We start from the raw sequence: 19,681 nt of genomic DNA, 5'->3' as shown, positions 1-19,681 counted from the left end.
TCTGTCTCTTTGTATTTTTCTTCTCATGGTTTAATGACTGGAAATTGTGTTTTGTATTGTAAAGGAAAATTAGTTCTTGAAATCAATAGCTGTAGCTGATTCAATTAGGATTGTTTCAGCAAAATGAACAAAAGCTAGAATTAGATTTTTTTTTTCAAAACTTTATATAATATATGACGGCTCAGGCATTAAAAGGTCGCAATAATACATCGTAAAAAAAAAAAAATCAGTACGAGCTTGATCATGAGCCTGTTTCTCAATCCTTGATTTAACTCATCAATTGTACAGTTAATGGTATTTTCGTCACTTTCGCTACATACTCCTGTGTTTGTGTTTTTCTTATGTTGTCTTGTATATATTTTTAACTGTGTATTGCTTTGATTGTTAAAGCGCTCTGTGACCCTGGTCTATAAAGGCGCTTTACAAATAACCTTAATTACTTACTTACTAAGCGACCAAGTAAATCCATTGTTGTTCATAGTGTCATCTTTTTCAACCTCATCCATGTTTGTTGGAAAGCTATAAAGCAGTTTGAAAGAGAAAAAACAGCAAGAAGCTCATTCAAGAGCGACATTGGCAGCAGTCGAAGCAATAGTATACCAGCCAGTCTGACCCTGACACTGCTGTGAAAAAGAACCATTACTCAACATCATACGTGTTGCTGTGGTTGTGATAAGGTCAAGTGACTTGGAGCAGATTGGACGGAACATTTATTTGATCATTAAATAAACACCAAAAATGTGCACAATATTTATTTAATACCTTTTTATTTATTTCATATTTCAATAAACTCCTGAAAATTATTAAGATTCCTAAAAAAAGTTTCAAAATAATATATAAAAAGCTGAATTTGATTTGTTTAAATCTTATTATTATTTTTTTTTTATAATATACTTTAGTTTGGTTATTTGTTCAGATATTTAAGCTCCTTGCTTTTTTTTTTAATCATAGTAGATATATAGTGTATTCTATACTTTTAAGACTTCCTTTTGAAATGCTAATTAGGTTTTATATACTTGATATATGTCACACATTTTACATATTCAGTATAAAGATTATAAAAAATAAATACATTAATTAAAAAGGAAAGTTAAGTATTTGTGTAAAAAAAAAGGAGTAATTTCATAATCTTTGCCCCCCCAAAAAATAAAAACGTATGCAAAATTCGTTTTTTTAACAATTTTCTAATTCTTAAATTCAATTTTTTTTAACGTTTTATTTGGTTAAGTGTTTATTTGTTTGTCAGCGTGAAGGTACTTTTAGATGAGCAGCTAAACAATGGGCATATCTAAAGAAAAAAAACATTTTAATCGATACATATAGAGCGAGAAGTTCCTGAAAAAATGCTGCAAACATGATGATGAAAAAAAACAAAGGACTCACCATCAAACGTCTTGTACAGTCCAGTCAGCGAGTACTGCACGGACCTCCCGGCATCTTTCAGCACTCCCTCGATTTCCCTGCGGCTGAGCGTGGCAAGGTTCTCCTCCATCTCACTGGTGCAGCAGGTGTAGCCTTGAGGACAGATGCGCAGGTGCTCGCCTAACACCAGTCCAGGTAGCGAGGGAAAGACAAGAAGAGAAGTGTCAGTAGAAACAGAGATTGTCACTCAGTGGAGTTTTGCACTGCAACACTGCAGTGGCTACACTTTCACTGTCTGTTTTCAGAGGGTTGTTAAGAAGTGCAGTGCGTCAGGATTTGACTGCAGACGTCTCTGTGACAGTTCAATGAGCAGCACTGACACCACACTGAAAATGTGTTACACGGAATTGCAAATTTGATTTGAGCCCTCTATTTTTAGTCGTGTTTGTTTGTAGTCATTTATTTATTTAGTTGCATTAAATCATGGATCTCAAACTTGTGATATTTTCTGGCCCTTTCTGGCCAGTTTTTAGTGTTGTACCTGGTATTGTTTTATAGTAATACTTAACTTAGCCCCTTAGCCAGTTGAATTTGAGACCCCTGCATTAGACCATGTGAGTTCTGCTGTCATTTGAAAATATGACATATAGATGCACATCCAAAGTATGGCACTACCTTAAGACTTTTAAGTTGTTTTCCACAATCTTTATGCTTCAAGAATAGCCCGTTTTGGGTTTTACTTTTGTGTATTTGGACTTTTGGACATCTGTTCTGTCGTCAAATCTTACCAAGACACTAAGGCTTTCTGAAACCACAGGAGAAACCACCAGATTCAAACAGGCCCAAGGGCTACTTACTTCTTTAGTGTCCGCGGGCAAAACATTGGTGAACCCTGTTGTAGAGTATAGTGTTTAAGCTACTATTTTTAGCAAACAATTTCTACTGCTAACATTGTTCTTTCTTCTTTAACACTCCATTTCCTTATCTACCTGTAATCTTTACTCCCGCCTTTTAACACCACTCTATTTAACTTGCTAATGACTTATCATTAGTCTGGTTCTCTCAAGGTTTCAGCCTAACATAAAAAGCATCTTATTAGTTTATGTTTTAGCGTATTTCAAAAGCACATCGGGGGAAGTGCCGTCGCCTCACAGCAAGAAAGTTGCCGGTTCGCTTCCAGGTCATGAGGGAGCCAACCCCGTGACCTTACTGTGTGGAGTTTGTATGTTCTCCCCATGTTGCGTGGGTTTACTCCGGGCACTCCGGTTTCCTCCCACAGTCCAAAAACATACAGAGGTTGATTGCAACTTGGGGAAATTGTCTGTAGGTGTGAATGGTTGTGTCTTTTGCGCCTTGCGACAGACTGGCATCCTGTCCAGGGTGTCCCCCGCCTCATTCCTAAAGAACCTCTGAAGCCCCCCCGCTACCCTCATAAGGTATTAAGCAGCATAGAATGGTGTAAAGAGGCTGTGTGTGTACAATTATATCTGTCGACGTGTAATTACAGATTAATCTAATATTTATTTAGGACGTATCGTTGCTAAGTTATTATTGGTTGAATTGAGCCGATATCATTCTCCTTAAGGGCCCAAAGGTAAAGAATAGATTCAAGCGCACATTATCGATTGAAGTCATCAGCATGCAACGTGGAGAGGGTCGGCTGCGAGGAGGGTCTATAGACAAGACCCTGATATTGAACACATTGATTCTGTCCCTCCATTCAAAAGCTTAAGAATCTCCCCTTAATTCACCATGGTTGTGGCCCCAGTTAATCACTGTCTTCCACCATTCAATCATCCGTCTCCCCACTCGCGAACTCTCAGCTTCCGTCCCTTCTACGGTCAAGATCAAACCAACTTTTAAGTGCAGCAATTAAAGGGTGAGGAGGAAATTAAAAGAAAAAAAGTGGAGTCCACGATTCCAACCTGGCAGAGAGAGTGACATTGACCATCTTTTAGCACCTTTTAGAGTGTCAACAGTCGCAGGAATGCATGAAGGAGAAAAAAAAGCCCATCTGGGAGCTGCAGCGAACGAAGGCGAGAAATAAATCCAGGCGGATGGTTAAGATGAGCAGATGAAGAATAGCAGAAGGTTGTGGAGGAAAACAAGAGGAGGAGGATTGATTCATGGATAAAATACACCAACAGCCAGTTGGAATCTGTCATCCATATAGAGTGCTGGGTAAACGCGTGGCCTCGCTTCTATGGTAATCGTTCGCTGCTTGTCAGTTGAAGGGCATCTTAACATAAAATTGGAATATTAAGACAAATGACGCTCTCACTTGAGCACAAAAATGAGTTTCGCTTCCTATTGTAATCAAGCAAAACCTATTAAACAGTATATATTTTTTACAACTGACACATGCTCTACCAGCGACAATACATTTGGACATGCGATTCCTTCGCATATGGATATTATATCTCTTGTCCATTTATCTCAAAATTCTTCATTTATTGTAATAAAGGAATGCTTCCCTAGCAATTCCATTGGTTTGCATTTACTTACGGTTAGAAACTACTTGAGGAAATTGTTTATTCATCTCATGCCTTGCTTTTTTTAAATCATATTATTACATGTATTATTGTTAACAATCATTAACATTTCCCACATATTTAATGATAGATATTTTACATATCCAGCTAAAAATATTTTAACATTTTCTAATTTCTCACATGATCAATTTTGCCTCATCAAAAAACAAGACTTTTCCCATTTTTTTTTTCAAATTTCCTCAATTTATTGTAATACATGAATTCATTCTTAAAAACTCCATTCGTTTGTATTAACTTGTAGTTTGAAACTACTTGAAGAAATGTGATTATTATTGATCCAGCTTTCGATTCTATAATTGATTTGTAGTAATGTGTTATTCTTTACCTACCTATTAATTTTAGTTTTTTTTAAACATTGAAATTAAAATATTTATAATCTATATTCAATTATTATACATATTGTATATTGTTCAGCTGAAAAGATTTAACATTTTCTAATTACTTATTTGATCAATTTTGCCCAACCCCAAAAAATTGTTTTAACAGATTACAAATTCTTAACTTAACAGTATCTGACATTAGCTTAAAAATCACAATGAATACCTTGTGGAATAAGAAGTTCACTGCAAAAATGAAATGAAAAAAAATAATTTACAAGATTGCAATTGACAGAGAAATCTCACCAAAGCCAAATATTAAGTATTCATATAGTAAGCTGCTTTCTAAAATCATATTATTACATGTATTGTATATTTAGATTGACAACGAAAACTCACCCAAACCAAATATTAGTTGTAAAACGTGGAAAAGTAGTACGCTGAAATCTAATCTGGATTCAGCATCACCTGGCCTTCACAAGGGAAGGTCAGCTCAACAAAGTGTGCAGCACGATTCTCCACTATTTAAGCAGTTGTTCGCACCATAAGAAACAACCTTTCATCACATTAGTAACAAGGTCACGACTAGTATCACAAATACCTTTCATTAATACGTCTTCCTGTCCCCTGTTTGAGCAGCTTTCAACAACAACGTCATGATTGCACCACTTCGAGAGGGCTTTAAAATCAGATTAAAAACACAATTAATTGACTCTTTTCTCAACGTGAGCAATCAGACTCACAATCACAGCCTCCTTACAACATTCATCACCACTACGAGCACCGGGTCCAGGAATTAACACCACACGGTCCCACAATTACTTCTTCCTCCCTGCCTTTTTATGGTTTTTGTTCGGAGGTAAAATAATAGGTTGGTCCCTGATTAACGGCGCAGATTTGACTGTAGAGGAAAAGCGCTTATTAAAACTGTGGTAATGCTGAATGAGGTCATGCTGGATGTGATGGAGCTTTGAAGGGATTGACTGACGAAGGCTTTGAGGGATTCTGGGAAAAAATCAGAGAGAGGAGAGGACAACAGGAAATTGAGAATGACTGGAAAGCAAAATAAATCCCTCATTTGCTGGTTAACTATAAATACAGCGGATAATGTTGTTTATTTGCTACTTGACTTCTGCGACCCTCAAATAAAACACACTTGAAACCATTTATACAGTAGTTTATTTATGTGACATATAAAAGGAAAGTCAACTCGTCCGCCTGATTTCTAAGCAACGTTCCACCACTTTACGTTATGCTTTTAGCAGATGATATGTCGCTGTATAGGAGTAATGAAGACGTCAACTGTAGGTTAATAAACATCGTTTTGAAGCCTCCTGTCAAGAGTCAGAGTTTGGTGGCTGGATGGATAATGACCAAAATGTGTTTTTAACAATGAAGTAAATGTGTCATAAAATGTTAAATTATAAAATGCAGTTTTTGGGGGGGTGCTGGGTATGTGTCTTACTGTCGTACTTACTGTAGCCAGCCTTAAGTGGACACTCGATAAACTATACATTTTTGCATTCCTGCATTAGATTAACTTACTTTCTGACACTATTAAGGTTCATTTTCGAGCTTGGCCTTGAGGATTTAAACACAAGAAAGCAAATAAAAGTATATCCACATTGAAACCATGTTGCTTAGATCACATTATTTTTCAAGTCTATGGGTTACAATGTTTTTTAAGTCAATCCAACATAAACTATTACAATAAATAAAAATAAAAGCCTTCTTTTTATTTCTTTTACTTTTAAATATAAACCAAAAAATCTTATTTTAGATAAGTAAGCTATAGAACTTCAGAATTACCACCTTCAATCTTGAATTGAGGCCTAATTAATCAAAACTAAACTAATTTGATAAAAACAACTTGTGAATCTAGGAGCCTAACAGATGTGTTCCTATGAATACAAGACTGTATGTTTTAATAAAATAAAAATGCTAAATCAAACTATAGTTTCTTTAGCATGAACTCTAACCTAGTAGTGTGGACGGTTGGTAGAGCAGATCTTGAAAAAAGCACTGTTTCACCACATCTAAAGAAGACCTTTTGAATTTCACTTTTTGATGTTGTAGCATTAAAAACAGACTCTCTGTGGCCTGAGGTGCACACAGCAAATCCTTCTCTCCGACCTGTTGACATCATTCATAATTAACTCAGTTTGGGAAGTGATTCATAAATTCAACAAGTGATCGGAAATGCAGTAGCCGACTGGCAGATGCCTGGAATAGTGGCAGCAAGCTTGTGCCGTGGAATTGGCAGGTAAAGTCACACAGCTGTCAGTTAAGACTGATGAGGCGTCAGGTCCAGAATAAGAAGTGACGGCCACTCTTTCCAGATGGAGTCGGAATGAAGGGCACTAGTAAAAGAGGGTGTTATCCCTCTAACACAACCATTATGAAAATTACATCAGTTACTGAAATGTTGGGCTGTGTATTGGCAAGAATCTGGCAATACGATACATGTAATATATTTTATACTAGCCCCTGTAACACTTTAGGAACAAAAATATATTTCTAGTATTGTATAGTATTGTTGAGTATTTGACTCTGGAGTTGCAGAATTTACAGACCACATGAATCTTGAAGTGAACTGCTTTCATTTGATTTGAAAAAATATGTACAAATATCAGCTTTAAAAACAAATTGTATCCTCTCGTCCTTAGTCTTGCAGGATTTTAATGTAGAGGATGTAATGACTGCTGGCAGTTGAAAGTTTAATTGCAACAGAAAAAATAACATCTTGAATATCTGCATGTTTATTTAAAAAAATATAATTATTTTATACACACATTATTGAACTATTAACCATAAACAACTATAATAACACAAGGAATGTGATTTGCAAGCCAAACATTATTTTTTAATTCAACAAAATGAAATGCTGTCGAATATTGATACAGTATATTGGAAAAGAATAACGCAACATATTGGCATATTTATATTTCCTAACGCCCCTACTAATATGCTTCGTCCCTGCACTGCTTTAATACATTCTCTCTTTAAAACCTCAAACCAATTTTCTGACACTTTTATTGCCAGTGTTGTAAAGAAAACATGTTTCTTTGTGGCGTCAGTACAGAATAAAAGAATGAAACAAGATAACAACACACAAAATAAGCAATAAGAAAAAGAGAACCAAGCACCAAGAAAAACCTGTCAAAATGTTGGTAAACTATGAAGCTACACCGAGGGTTACCATAGTATCACATACCATAGTAATACGACAAAGCTGCACTATGTTCATTTAGTGATTCACAAACATTTAAAACCTTATTTAAGCACGATAAAGATTAATGTTAATGAAAAGTACCCATTACTGGCATGAAGACTTGCCTAAAACTAGGACTTCTTACTTCTTCTTGTACCACAAATCCACTCGCCGATGGTTGAGAACAAAAAGAAGTAGAATAACAGTGAGCATATGTATCATATATGCCAATGTAATCTGAAGGTAGTCGTTGAATCCCATATATAACACAATATTATTCCAGAAAGGACTAACCAGATGGCCGCCTCAAAACACACAGTCATATCATCCAAACTCTGAAGCCTGAATATAAAGAGTTGTTTTTCCAGTATGCTCCCTCTTCAGCGCTCCTTTTTTCATATTTGCCCAGACATGACGGCAATAATAACATATCCACTCATATAGAGTGCAGACAGTGAAAAGACGAACTAGCTACACCCAGTTACCCTCCGTATTTCTTTAGGAAAAGAAACAAGCTATAACTTGAACTTCGACAGAAAACACAAACACAAGTATCTACATTTGTTTCGCATTAAAATGAAGGGAAATCTATTCAAGAAGACAGAGATTTGTGTTGTTTTGTTCAGGTGTGTTTGTGTGCGAGCTACCCATTGAACATGTGAGCGAAAAGTCAACGGCAGAAAAACGTCAACTGTCGGCACACATCAAGCAGGAGAAACTGTCACATCCAGACAAAAAAGAGAGACTATGAGGTTTCGAAAATATATTCGAGAGGAAGAGAGTTTCGGAACAACACTCCTCAAAGATATCATGAGAGTAAGAAGTCGTTTCAGCTCCTCACGTGGGCGATATTTGCAGATCAATAACGAGAAACTTGGCTTAAATTACAATTACTTTCCAAGAAATCATTGGTGCGTCACGGCAGTTTCAGGCGCCAGAAGAAAAATCATCAAAAGATGAACGTTTTATTACGGCAGGAACAAACAAAGTGATGCAACGTGTTCTGACTAATGTGCTTTCTTAGCTAATGACTACATTTGGCTTTTGAAGCTCTGCAATGAACGACAACTTCATTAATAAATTAAACATATTTAAGTTTCTCTTGAACACATTGTATGTGGACATTTTGATACTCAATTGAAATAAATGTCAAATTATGTACAAATTAAGGTGTTATAAAATAAAGATACCCCTATTTTTTTTCCATTTTTTAATGGTACAGTATAGATATACAGCAGCACTGAATTTATTTTCTTATAATAAAAAGATAACAATCTGATATATGTCTGTTTTAGTTATTATATATATGATTAAAGTGTTTGTACAATAGTTAGATTTTTTTTTTTATTGACAATTCATAATAAATCAAAACCTTTACTGCGTTTGATCATTTTGGTGTTGGAATTACACTTTCCGTCCTCTAGATGGCAGCAGTCATTACATCTTCCGTGATTAAAGGAAGAATTCTGTGAGATCCCAGGAAGGACTTGGGGACAAGAGGATACAATTGACTCCAGCAGCTTTTAAAGCTATTGTTTGGACTTATTTTGGTTTCAGACGACAACACAATTACTGATCAAATAACAAACAATATTCTTTTAAATACTATTTATATATTATAAAATGTTGACTATTTTACCCACAGTACATTAATCTGCATGATTATCCATGAACTTTTATCTTTGAACGCCTTCTTCAAAAGAGTAACCACATTCTTGCTCAGATCTCCAAAGCCCTTTCAAAATGAAATTGTTTTGTGTCACGCAGCCTTTCAGCCTTCGGCCATGAACTCTGACCTCTGACTCGAGTGTCCTCCTTCACACACTTTGGCCACTTCACACTCACATCACACGAGTGGAGTGTGTTGATGATCACACACACCAGCGATGCAAACAGAACCAAATGATGTGTTAGACTCAATGAGCCTGATCCTGACTAAAAACTTGCCGAAATCATTAAATAGGAACCAGAAGATAAAATGGTACGACTCAGTCACTGCATACAAGATGAGGTCTGTCAGTATCTGGGCACAGAAGGCGAGCGGATATGTCCTCAGGCTAAATGCCAGACTTGTGGAGCACGATATTTGCATGAATGAAACTAGACGGTCCGGGAACAAATGTAAGAACCAAGAGTCGCCGAGGATCTGACTCAGAAAAACAGACGGGGCCAGAGATTCTTAGGAAACAGAAAAGAAAAAACAGAGAAGAAACCTAAACTGCCTATATTTGTACCATTATTAAAAATCATTATTTCATCTGACACGTCCTCATTAGTTGTGGTGAGGTCAGGACTGCAGACTCTGGTTGTCTTGTCTTATTTTCCACTTCAACATAAACTTATCCGGGTTGATTCACTTCTCTTTATCCTGATTATTCTTAAATTAAATAATTAGATATACATTTAAAAAGTGTTATTGTAGATATAAAAAATTAAAGATGGCATTTAAAATCCATTTACAATCTGGTTCATGGTACCAACAAATAATAAAGAATCACCTCTTTTTTAATCTATGAAACACCCTCACTGAAGCACCCATAGGAGCATCTTGGCCTCGGTTAAACATTTAGACCAGAATCACATCTAAAGATGAGTGAACCGGTTGCACGACTTATTATCCCCCTAAAGAACTGACACACTTTCAACTCCCACAAAAGCCTTGCTCAAACATTGTCAGAACGTGTACTGGTGCCGCAAAAGCCGCGAAAATCACTGTTTTTTTCCCCCCGTCTTTGGCACCTCTGAAAGGATTTCTCCTGATGTTCACCGTGCAAACAGACCTGTCTCGCTCCTGCCCTGTTGTTTCCACGTCTTTGTAAAGAGACGGACCCGCTGTTGTCAGGAGCTGTCGAGCTGCTACAGCTTAAACACGCTCCGTTTGACCAGCGAGGGGCGAGAGGTATTCTAGCAGAACGCATGAAAGTAAGAGACCATTAGAGACCTTAACATGCACGACATTTTACATCTACGCTGATGTATCAAAATTAAATCACAATCTCCCTTCGAGATAATGATCGTAACTTAAATATTCCATGTTGTTGACCTATAAAGATACCAATGTTTATCTACTTTCACTTTAATCTGGCTGGCTACAGATAATAACTAGGCAGGCCTTAGGTTTGACAAATGGTTATAATCTGAACATCTTTATTATATACAGTATATATATATATATATATATATATATATATATATATATATATATATATATATACACATAAATACGTATTGTTTTTTTTACTAAAATTAAAACTGTTGATGTCTAATGTCTTATAGAGCCTTGCAAAATATATATATATATATATATATATATATATATATATATAAATATAAAAGCATGAAACCTGTGACAATAATACTTAGACGAGAACAGGGAGTCTCAAATGTGACTGATAAATGACTATGAGAAGGAATACGATGTTTACTAGAATCCTGAAAAGAGCCACAACAACTTTGAACATCTATTTTAAAAAAGACACGGCCTCAGTCAAAGAGCCGTAAAGCCCGTATCTGCGATGTAATGCCGAGTTAATAACAGGACTGTGCACTGTAAAATACTACTGCGACACACTAAAGTGCTTTTGAAAAACACTCCAGGGGAAGCTCAGGTACTTTTTGGAGGCATTTGGTTTGCAAGTTAACCGAAACAAGATGTATATACAGGATGTTTTTCTTTTGACATTACTTGAATAAAAGTTGTAAAATATTACAAGATTAAAAGTCGTGATGTTACGTAAATAAAAGTAGACTTTTTATCTCGTAATATTACAACTGTAGTAGTTTTACGACTGAAGTTTCTATTTTGAGTTGATTCATGATGAAGAGCGAACACGATCATAAACAATCGTCGTATTTAAGGAAACATTGAGTTTTATAGTTTGGAAAAATGACCTCACGTGGACCTCGTAAATAAAGCAAAGGAGCCTCTGGGCAGCACTTTGCACAGATCTGCACTAGATAATCCTGTTAATTACTCTATAATCACATCATACGTGCTCGGAGCTGCATACAAAGATTAACAGTGAAGCTGGCGCGGTGATTTACAGCGAGGAGGAGCACCTTGATTTGCTGGATGTTGTCATTAAATAGTTATAGCTCCGCTCAAGAGCTACTGTCATTCTGATGCCTCCCGTTTTATTGTTCGCCTCGAAGGGTATAAATCAACGGCCATTAGAACATGAAAGGCAACTCCATAATTCTATTATTTAATTGACTCTTTTCATGCATCTGTCGTTCGCCAACAGGCCTTCACACGCCGTCGTCACTCATCGCTTACACACCCAAACATTAACCGATTTCAGGAGTCAAAATCGAACATGTTTTGAAGCTTTATCAACAACTTCAATGAGGGGTTAGAGGCCGATGAAGTGCCTGAAGTTAGTTTTTAGATCGGAGTATGGAGGAAAAATGAGAGACGGACAACAGATCAAAGCAAAGAGGAGGCTTTCAGCGCCCGGTTCTCTCATCCCTCCATCCCACCCGTACCCCCCTCAAGTCTACGTCACGCTCCCTTTTCTTTGCCTTTGGCTGGGAATCCGGCCAGGGAATCTGTGCAGATCCCCACACGCCCGGATCGTCGCCGACATGCTCGCAACTTCTGTGGGGATTTCTCTTATCGCGATTATATGTTTTTGTCATTATATCTTAACATCAGTCAAGACAAATAGTACCGAGCTTAGCAGCCGGCCTTCGACTACTGAAGCCGTGAGTCTCGGTGTGCGTGTGTGTGTTCCTCGCGGTCCACAATCAGACTCATTGTTACGACGCTTGGATGGAGGATTGTTCTCCCGACGAGCAGCAGAAACCCTTAGTGAGTCATATTAAGATCCTGATGTGACAAGAGGACCTGACATGGGAACTGGTGCCCGTACAAGGAAGCCAGTGTTTCTGGGGGATGTTGTCGGGTGGATGTGTGTGCCAAGACGTCTATTTTGAAGTCAGGTCAGAACAGGCAGGCACTTGAGGCTCCTCTTAGTCACTGTGAGTCAGTCAAATGTCTTGGCAACAGCGAGACAAAGAGGACTAACCGATAGCCACCAGGAGGGAGTTAAAGGCACACAAAAACATCAGAGTCACATGACAGAGAGACAACACTGTATTGTCTCAGTGGACCGATTGCTGAAATAGAAAGTGAGCCACGGAGCTTAGAGAGCAACAACCCTGTCGAGACCGAGATGAAGATGCTTGGGAAATGTCAGAACTATTAATCTGTGGTCTGTGTTTTCGTCTCCCACCGGCAGACGGTCCTGTCAGCAAACCGCAATTACACGCAGACACAGAATTGCAGCGGTGGCTCATTTTAAGAAGCAAAGCATATGATGTATTGTCTCATGTAGGTCACCATCTCTGATACGCACATACAAGCAGCGGGGGGCCGACCAGATACCACCAACCGTTCCGTTACTAAATGATTGTGGAGAAGAAAAATATCAACACTTCATCCAACGATTGGAGAAGAAAAGACTAGACGATATTGAGCGATTTATTCTTGATACCACGCCAGAACCAATACACGTTGGTTTGACCACGGAAGCCAACACAAATATTAGCTTGACACACATTTTAAGACCCCACATACAGAGAACTGATGAACTTAATCAACAAGACTTTGCTGGTTGACTGAGCTATTCTCCAGAAAAGACATAAGACTCTTTCAGTAAAAGGTTCATGACTAAGAAAGTTCGCTTCCAGCTTGAGGCAACCTGCATATATGATGACAAAGTGCTGGTGGGGTTTTACTTTGGGCACATTTTTCCCCAAAACCATCATTGGTAAAGTGAGTACAGACTGGTGATTGTTCAGGTTGCCTCCCACCTAGAGCTCTAAGGAGGGTCCGACCCTTAGGCATTATCATTTGTAAAAAAAAAAAAAATAGTAAGGAGGAAGGAATGAAAATAGGTGAATGTAGTTGGGTACATGACCATGGTTAAGTAAGAAAGTAATATTTGTAGAGTGTTTTTCTAGACCAGGGTCACAAAGCGCTTAAACAATCAAAACAATACCCAATAAAATATATACTTTAAAGGTCAAGATAACACTGAGACAAACACAGGAGTATCAGAGAATCAAGGAAAAGCCTGCACGAATAAAAGTGTCTTTGATTTCTGTATACTCCACACCCAAAAGGGTGTATTCTCAAAGCAGTAAGTAATAAGGGAGGGTATTCAATACCTGTACCAAAAGGTGCTTAAAGAATATTAACAAAAGACATTGTCCCTAAACCAGAAATTTCATGCAAAAATAATAGCAATGATCTAAAAAAAAAAAAACTCAAATACTAGCTTATGCCCATGTTTCCTAATGTAAAAATAACTTCTGTCATTGCTATTTTGGACAAAAACTGACTGTGTCCGGGGCTTTGCTAGGCGTTCGAACAACTGGTGCTTCTGCATGTTTAGGTAAACACTATAGTAGTAGAAGTATTTCATTCTCATAAGGTGTAAGGATTTTAAGCCTTAGAAAGGTGTAACATCTTGGTTTAATTCCAAACCAAACACTTGAATGCATGAGTCAAAGAACCTTTAAGCTTCATGGCCACAAACTAACTAGCCTTACCGAGGTGACTGTATTAGCATAGCAGGAAGAGCATGGTCCATTTGGAGGATTTGACCAAAATGTCTCCTTCAAGAATGTCCAAATGACAAAGAACTTCCTGCACATTCAAGACTCTCACCATGAAAAGTAAGGCAACAGGACAAAGTTACACACATTGGTTGAGTCAGTCAGTAGGGAAGCGCTGGTTCCATGTTGAACATGAACTTGATAAACCTGAAGGAATAAATAAAACATTTAACCCCGGAGTCGGAGTCAGGGGTCGTTGCTTATTAACATGATGAATAAAGGATCTAATTCGAAAGTTAGTTCCACTACAAGAAGCTTTATGAAGTCGTTAAAATATATATCTTCAGTGCTGTTGACAGGGTCATGGAAGACATCATAAGACTCTGCCTTCAGTGAGGACAAGTTGAGCATTCTTCACTGCAACGCCAGGCACAACTACAGCAAATGACTCTTCACCATAGCTATTAGGGGATTACACTCAGAAGGACACAACACTTAGAAAACGACAAGAAGAAATGAGTGAGACAGGAAAGATTTGTGGATCTTAAAAAGACTGGTAGGTGCTTGTTACAAACCGCAGAAATATTAGCGGTTAATTGGCCATTTAGAGACAGTGATTCTTTAGTTCAGGACTCCTTTTTTTCCAGACAGGCCTTTGGGGGATTTTGGATCCAGATTCTTGGCGTACAGCCCGATGAGAGAGAGCTTCATTGCAGCACTTTGACAAGCAAATGCACAAGATGTGTAAAGGAACGTTTGTGTCTTTAGTTCACTGAGCTTTCGTTTAATCCCCCTTCAGTCTTGGTGTGAAAGAGACTTTTTTTTTTCTTTTTTTTTTTCAAAAGTTCTTTGAAAGTAAAAAAAAAACAACCCGTTGCTTGTCTACCTCAGAACTCACAGCTTTCTTTATCTCCTTCAATCTGCAATCTGACAGCGTACCTCTGTCATAACGCAAATCATTGCCTCCGAACGTTCAATTTATACTTTAAACAAAGACAGAAACCAAATTAAATATAGATGGAAGCACAGACCGAGATTAGCGTCAAATAGTGACGCCAGGTGATTTGAAGAAACCCTTATTTTTCAATGTTTATCCCAAATTGAAACCCTTTAACTACAAATTGGATAGACGATAGAGAGAATAATAACAAGGGAAATCATTTGACAGAGGACGGTCATTTACATGGTAAGGATTTTTTCAAGAGGAACAAAAAAGAAGGCTCAAACATAAAAATGAATATAAAAGATGAACCTGAATCATGAGGATGTTTTGAAGTTATTACTTCATAAAGTTCTCCCCCGTTCTAAAATCTCCAGCCAGTAATCATGCCCCGCTTTGTTTATACAAGTTGTTTGGAGGTGGAGACTTCCGGGATTGATGACGCGCGGTGACAAACCTCACGGCTTGACCAATCACAGCGGAGTGGGTGTGGTTATGTTAAACAAGATTTAAAAACAGACACATACTGATGAGTACACTAGAGATGCAAGATCTATTTAAGACAAACTTAAACACATTAGTTGCTCTTTAAATTAAGCATAAATTAAACTGGAAAGACACAATCCTCAAAATCCTCATTAACACGTTGACAGCATATCTCACCTCGTCATTTACTTAAAGATGGCACCTTTTGAAAAACAATCTACTGCACACGTTCATGTGATGTCACGCCTTGGGTATTGAATGCTACAAACTAGAATAAAACATTTTGTCATGTGTTGATTAGAACACAATTGGCAAACACAAAAAAGGCTGCCTTCAAGGTTGTTCGGAGCTTTTCATTTAAAAATGATTCACGGTAATTAATGTTGCTGATGGGAAAATCAAACACTAAATGGCTCTTGCAAAGGACTTCAGAACGTCAAAATGTGTACGACTTGAAAAGCGGAACATAAACGCACGACTTCCCTGGAAAGTGACTAAAAAAAGCTGGACTGTGCTGAATGCTTAGATGGTTATCCTGCCAGACCAGGAGAAGGAGGTGGGGCTGCGAGGGCGGCCACGAGGAGACAGATGGGGCTATGGCTCCTGCTGAAAGGGTAGATGGTTATCCTCCACAATCAGGGAGGGAACGAGAAAAGAGTGAAATTGAGATTTTACCGAGTGTGGCGACGGAGAGAAAGAGAGAGGTTGGGACGGAGAGATACTGAAAGCTGGCCTGTGGTCATTTACTCCTTTCTTCCACGACTCTACATCTTATCGGCAGCCAGCATGGCCGGGCGGTCTTGTGATGCCGTTGAGGTCATCATTATTACTGAGGAACTACATGGAGACATCATGAAGACTGTGTGACATCCATCGCATTGATTCTGTCCTTGAATGAATGACAAGTATACTGATTTTCAGGGTTTTGTTCCATGGTACCAGAATTATCGTAAAAACATGATCCCTTTGGTTGAACCATTTTTCGTTGACGAACAAAAAACTATTTATTGGATTACAAACGTCATCATTAACACATTGTGACACTAAAGTCACCTTCTATAAATCGTACAAGGCTCACATGAATAATCCTAAAGATGGTGTTGAATTACAGTGACAGGAAATCTCACCCGATCACTAACCTTAAGCACCTTTCAGAAGCATAATCAGGTTGAACATGTTGAGGTGTTTTCTCGCCTCAGGTGTTTGCAAAAATCTCCGTTTTAAAGAAAACTGTAACTTGCACTAAAATATAACAGAAAAAAGCAAACTAAAAAGAACTTCTTATACACATTGCTTCCACAACACATTTCATTTGAGTCCATTTCAAAACACCCTCACTCCTGGCCCAACATCGCTTGAGGGGAAGAAAATAACTATTCACTTGGACACGAAATCATTTTGAACTAGAATTTCAGTAATCTAATATTGGATTGGCAATAAGATAGATGTCAAGTACAGACATTGAAATTATGACCGCGTCTAAATAAATGAGTTTGTCTTTCCTTTATTACTCAAAAATAGCTGCCAAATGTTGTGCATCCGCCTCAAGTATCGAGTATCTCATTACTCCGAAAATCTCTGAAAATGATCATAGCACTGAGAAGCAGCCAGGATGAGGTTCTAATCCTTAAAGGCAGCTTTGGGTAAGTTGGAAGTATTACGTCTCGTCATCTTGCCATTAACAAGAGGTTACATAGTGGATGCCCTGGGGCGGACCCAGAGGAAGCTTCAGTGCGTATTGATAGCAGTCTGGAGATGATTTAGGAAAAATATCATCAGACACTTTTGCTATGAAAGAATATTTGCTATGGAGACTGTCAAATGTCAAATCTGGCTGCACTGTAAACGCCATGAAAGAAGAAACTTCTGAACTGAAAGAAGTCTGGACAGTCATCTTGTCCCACTTCAAAACACAGCTGCCATGGCTACTACCATCGACACATAAAGTATGAAGACTTATTAAAGTAAATCTCTCTCCCTATAATCCCTTTGTATTGCACCTAATGCAGCAGGATTCATTTCCAGCACCTGCTCAGGCTTGCGTTGATCCTCCGGTGCAAAAAGGTGTCAGAACGGCTCAGAAGACGGCTGGACTTTTGTACGTGGACGGACGCCAAACATTAGGTCAGATACCCTTTCTTAGCTCACAAACAGCACCATTGTGGCGTTCAAGTCCGTGCCAGTCATCAGTCGACGGGCAAAAGAGAGTATTTCATTAACTTCATATCTTTCAGCTGCTAAGCTGCCTCATTTGATCTTGGGTTTTTTTTTTAGCACAGAATAAGGCCAACACGAAAATGAGCTATATGAAAGACTTGAAGTCAAATGATGGAAGATAGCGGCTCCTACCTTTGAAGCTGCCTTTTATTAATAGAACAGGTGCTCTGTGATTCTCTGTGTTTTTAACATTTTTAACCATCCAGCATGTACAATACATGCATCAGGAAAAAGGTGGAGACAAAATACGGGATGAGGACGACCCCACTTTTAAAGTTTTTGGACTTTAAGATTCAATCTTCTTTGAATGCTCGCAGAAAGGCTGGAACCGTGCTTCAAAAAGAACCATCACCTTAAACAGAATCAAATATGTGCCAAAATGTAAATAGGATTCTTTCAGTTTTGAAAGGAGAAACCGTCTCAAACTAATTTCTCTCTGAAATTCCCTCATTGACTCACCGACTTGCTAATTTATGTGGATCCAAGAAAAACAAAATCATGAAATTGAAAAATAAGTCCAAACAGAATTGGACAAAATGCGGGAAGATGGATGGACAGATGGCTAGATAGATAGGGCTGCAAGATATTGTAAATATCTGCGATATTCGATATTGGTGTCTTGAATTTCAATATCGATTTTTTTTTAGAGATTTTTTCCTTTTCCTCCTAAAAAATGTAGCCGCGTGCAGGTGCAAGTACTGTAGGGGAGGTCCGGGGGTTTAGATAAGAAAAACAATGCCATATTTTCCTTTCGTTTATTTGCGCACTTCTGTGGTGATTCCCGCGAAACTGAGCGACATCAGAGAGGAGCCGTCGGCGCGTCGCGATATCACCAAATCCATAATAAATCCCACCTCCTTGTAAACGTACACATAACAGTTAATGATGACCTGAAGGACAGCTTTACACTTGGTTAGAAGTTCCGCGATCTTATAAGAAAACAACTGAGACAAGATGAAAAGTATTTATAATATGTTGCTTTTTTAAGACATTTAAGACAAATAAACAAATAAAAGACAATAAAAAAAAACATGTAAAAACACTGTACTTCAGATAAGGAAAAAGAAGGATTACCTTTTCAATTATTCTTCAGTTATTACTAGTTGCCAAATATTTCTACATACATATCTATAGAAATAAATAATTCATAGCAATATGTAGGATATATCTTGTCTTGTAATATCTATTACAAAATTAAAATGATTATGTATATACTAAGGTGATATCCATACAAATATACATTTATACAGACAAACATACAACACTACATATACTAACTTAATTGTTATTTAACCATCAACACTTATTTTTCTAGATGAATCCCTCCTCAGCTTCAGTTATCACACAACCTCTCACACATTTCTAAATGAGTATATGAAACAAAAAGATTTCAAGCAATGATACAAAAGTCATCTCAGGGATTGTGGATGCGTTTGTAATTAATGCCGTTTTTGAAGGATATTCACGTGCCAACGTTTCCCCAGGTTCATTTTTTTCTTCTTCATTATCTTAATTGCTGTTAATAAGCAATTGTCACGCCGTGTTTAATGTTTGTTTGTGCTTGCGATATTCAATTTGTCTATATTGGTGACACAAGAAAACGGAGGACGTGGAAAAAGTAGCTGACAATGTGGTGCAATCTTATCTAGACCAGACAACCTCGGAGCCTCGGAGGATTAATGGTGCCCATATTTTTCAGTTAGCACAAGCTGGGGATTGAGTCGTGCACGTGAAGCAGCTGTTTCTAAATTTCTCCCATCTGATACGTAGTGATTAGAGTGATTATTACAGTAGTAAGTCTGGTGACTGTGACGTTTTTATTCACTTTTAATAGTGAGCAATACGCCAGTGGGGATGTGTTTTATGTCTTCTGTCACTTTTCTAACTATAACCCTGTGAAGCTCAAACTTAATTCTAATGAGAATTCAATGGACTAGTTGAAATAAATTGGTATGAAGCTGAGGAACGGTCTTTTCAAGCACATGTTACATAATGGGATCTAAGCTTTTTCTATGAGCATCACAAGTTCAATTTA

At 37.8% G+C, this 19,681-nt stretch overlaps 1 protein-coding gene across 2 annotated transcripts in view; it reads right to left on the bottom strand.

Annotated features, from left to right (window-relative positions):
- The window catches only part of gpc1b (glypican 1b), a 77,237-nt gene that overhangs the window by 32,973 nt on the left and 24,583 nt on the right, over positions 1-19,681 (bottom strand). For both annotated transcript variants that reach the window (XM_087811867.1, XM_087811868.1), the window contains exon 2: positions 1,384-1,542. In XM_087811867.1, coding sequence (XP_087667993.1) covers positions 1,384-1,542 — 159 coding nt within the window. The remainder of the gene's footprint in view (positions 1-1,383; positions 1,543-19,681) is intronic.

Source organism: Callionymus lyra, chromosome 16 (genome assembly GCF_982586985.1).
Source record: "Callionymus lyra chromosome 16, fCalLyr1.hap1.1, whole genome shotgun sequence".
NCBI lineage: Eukaryota > Metazoa > Chordata > Actinopteri > Syngnathiformes > Callionymidae > Callionymus > Callionymus lyra.
This window is presented reverse-complemented; position numbering and strand designations above follow the sequence as displayed.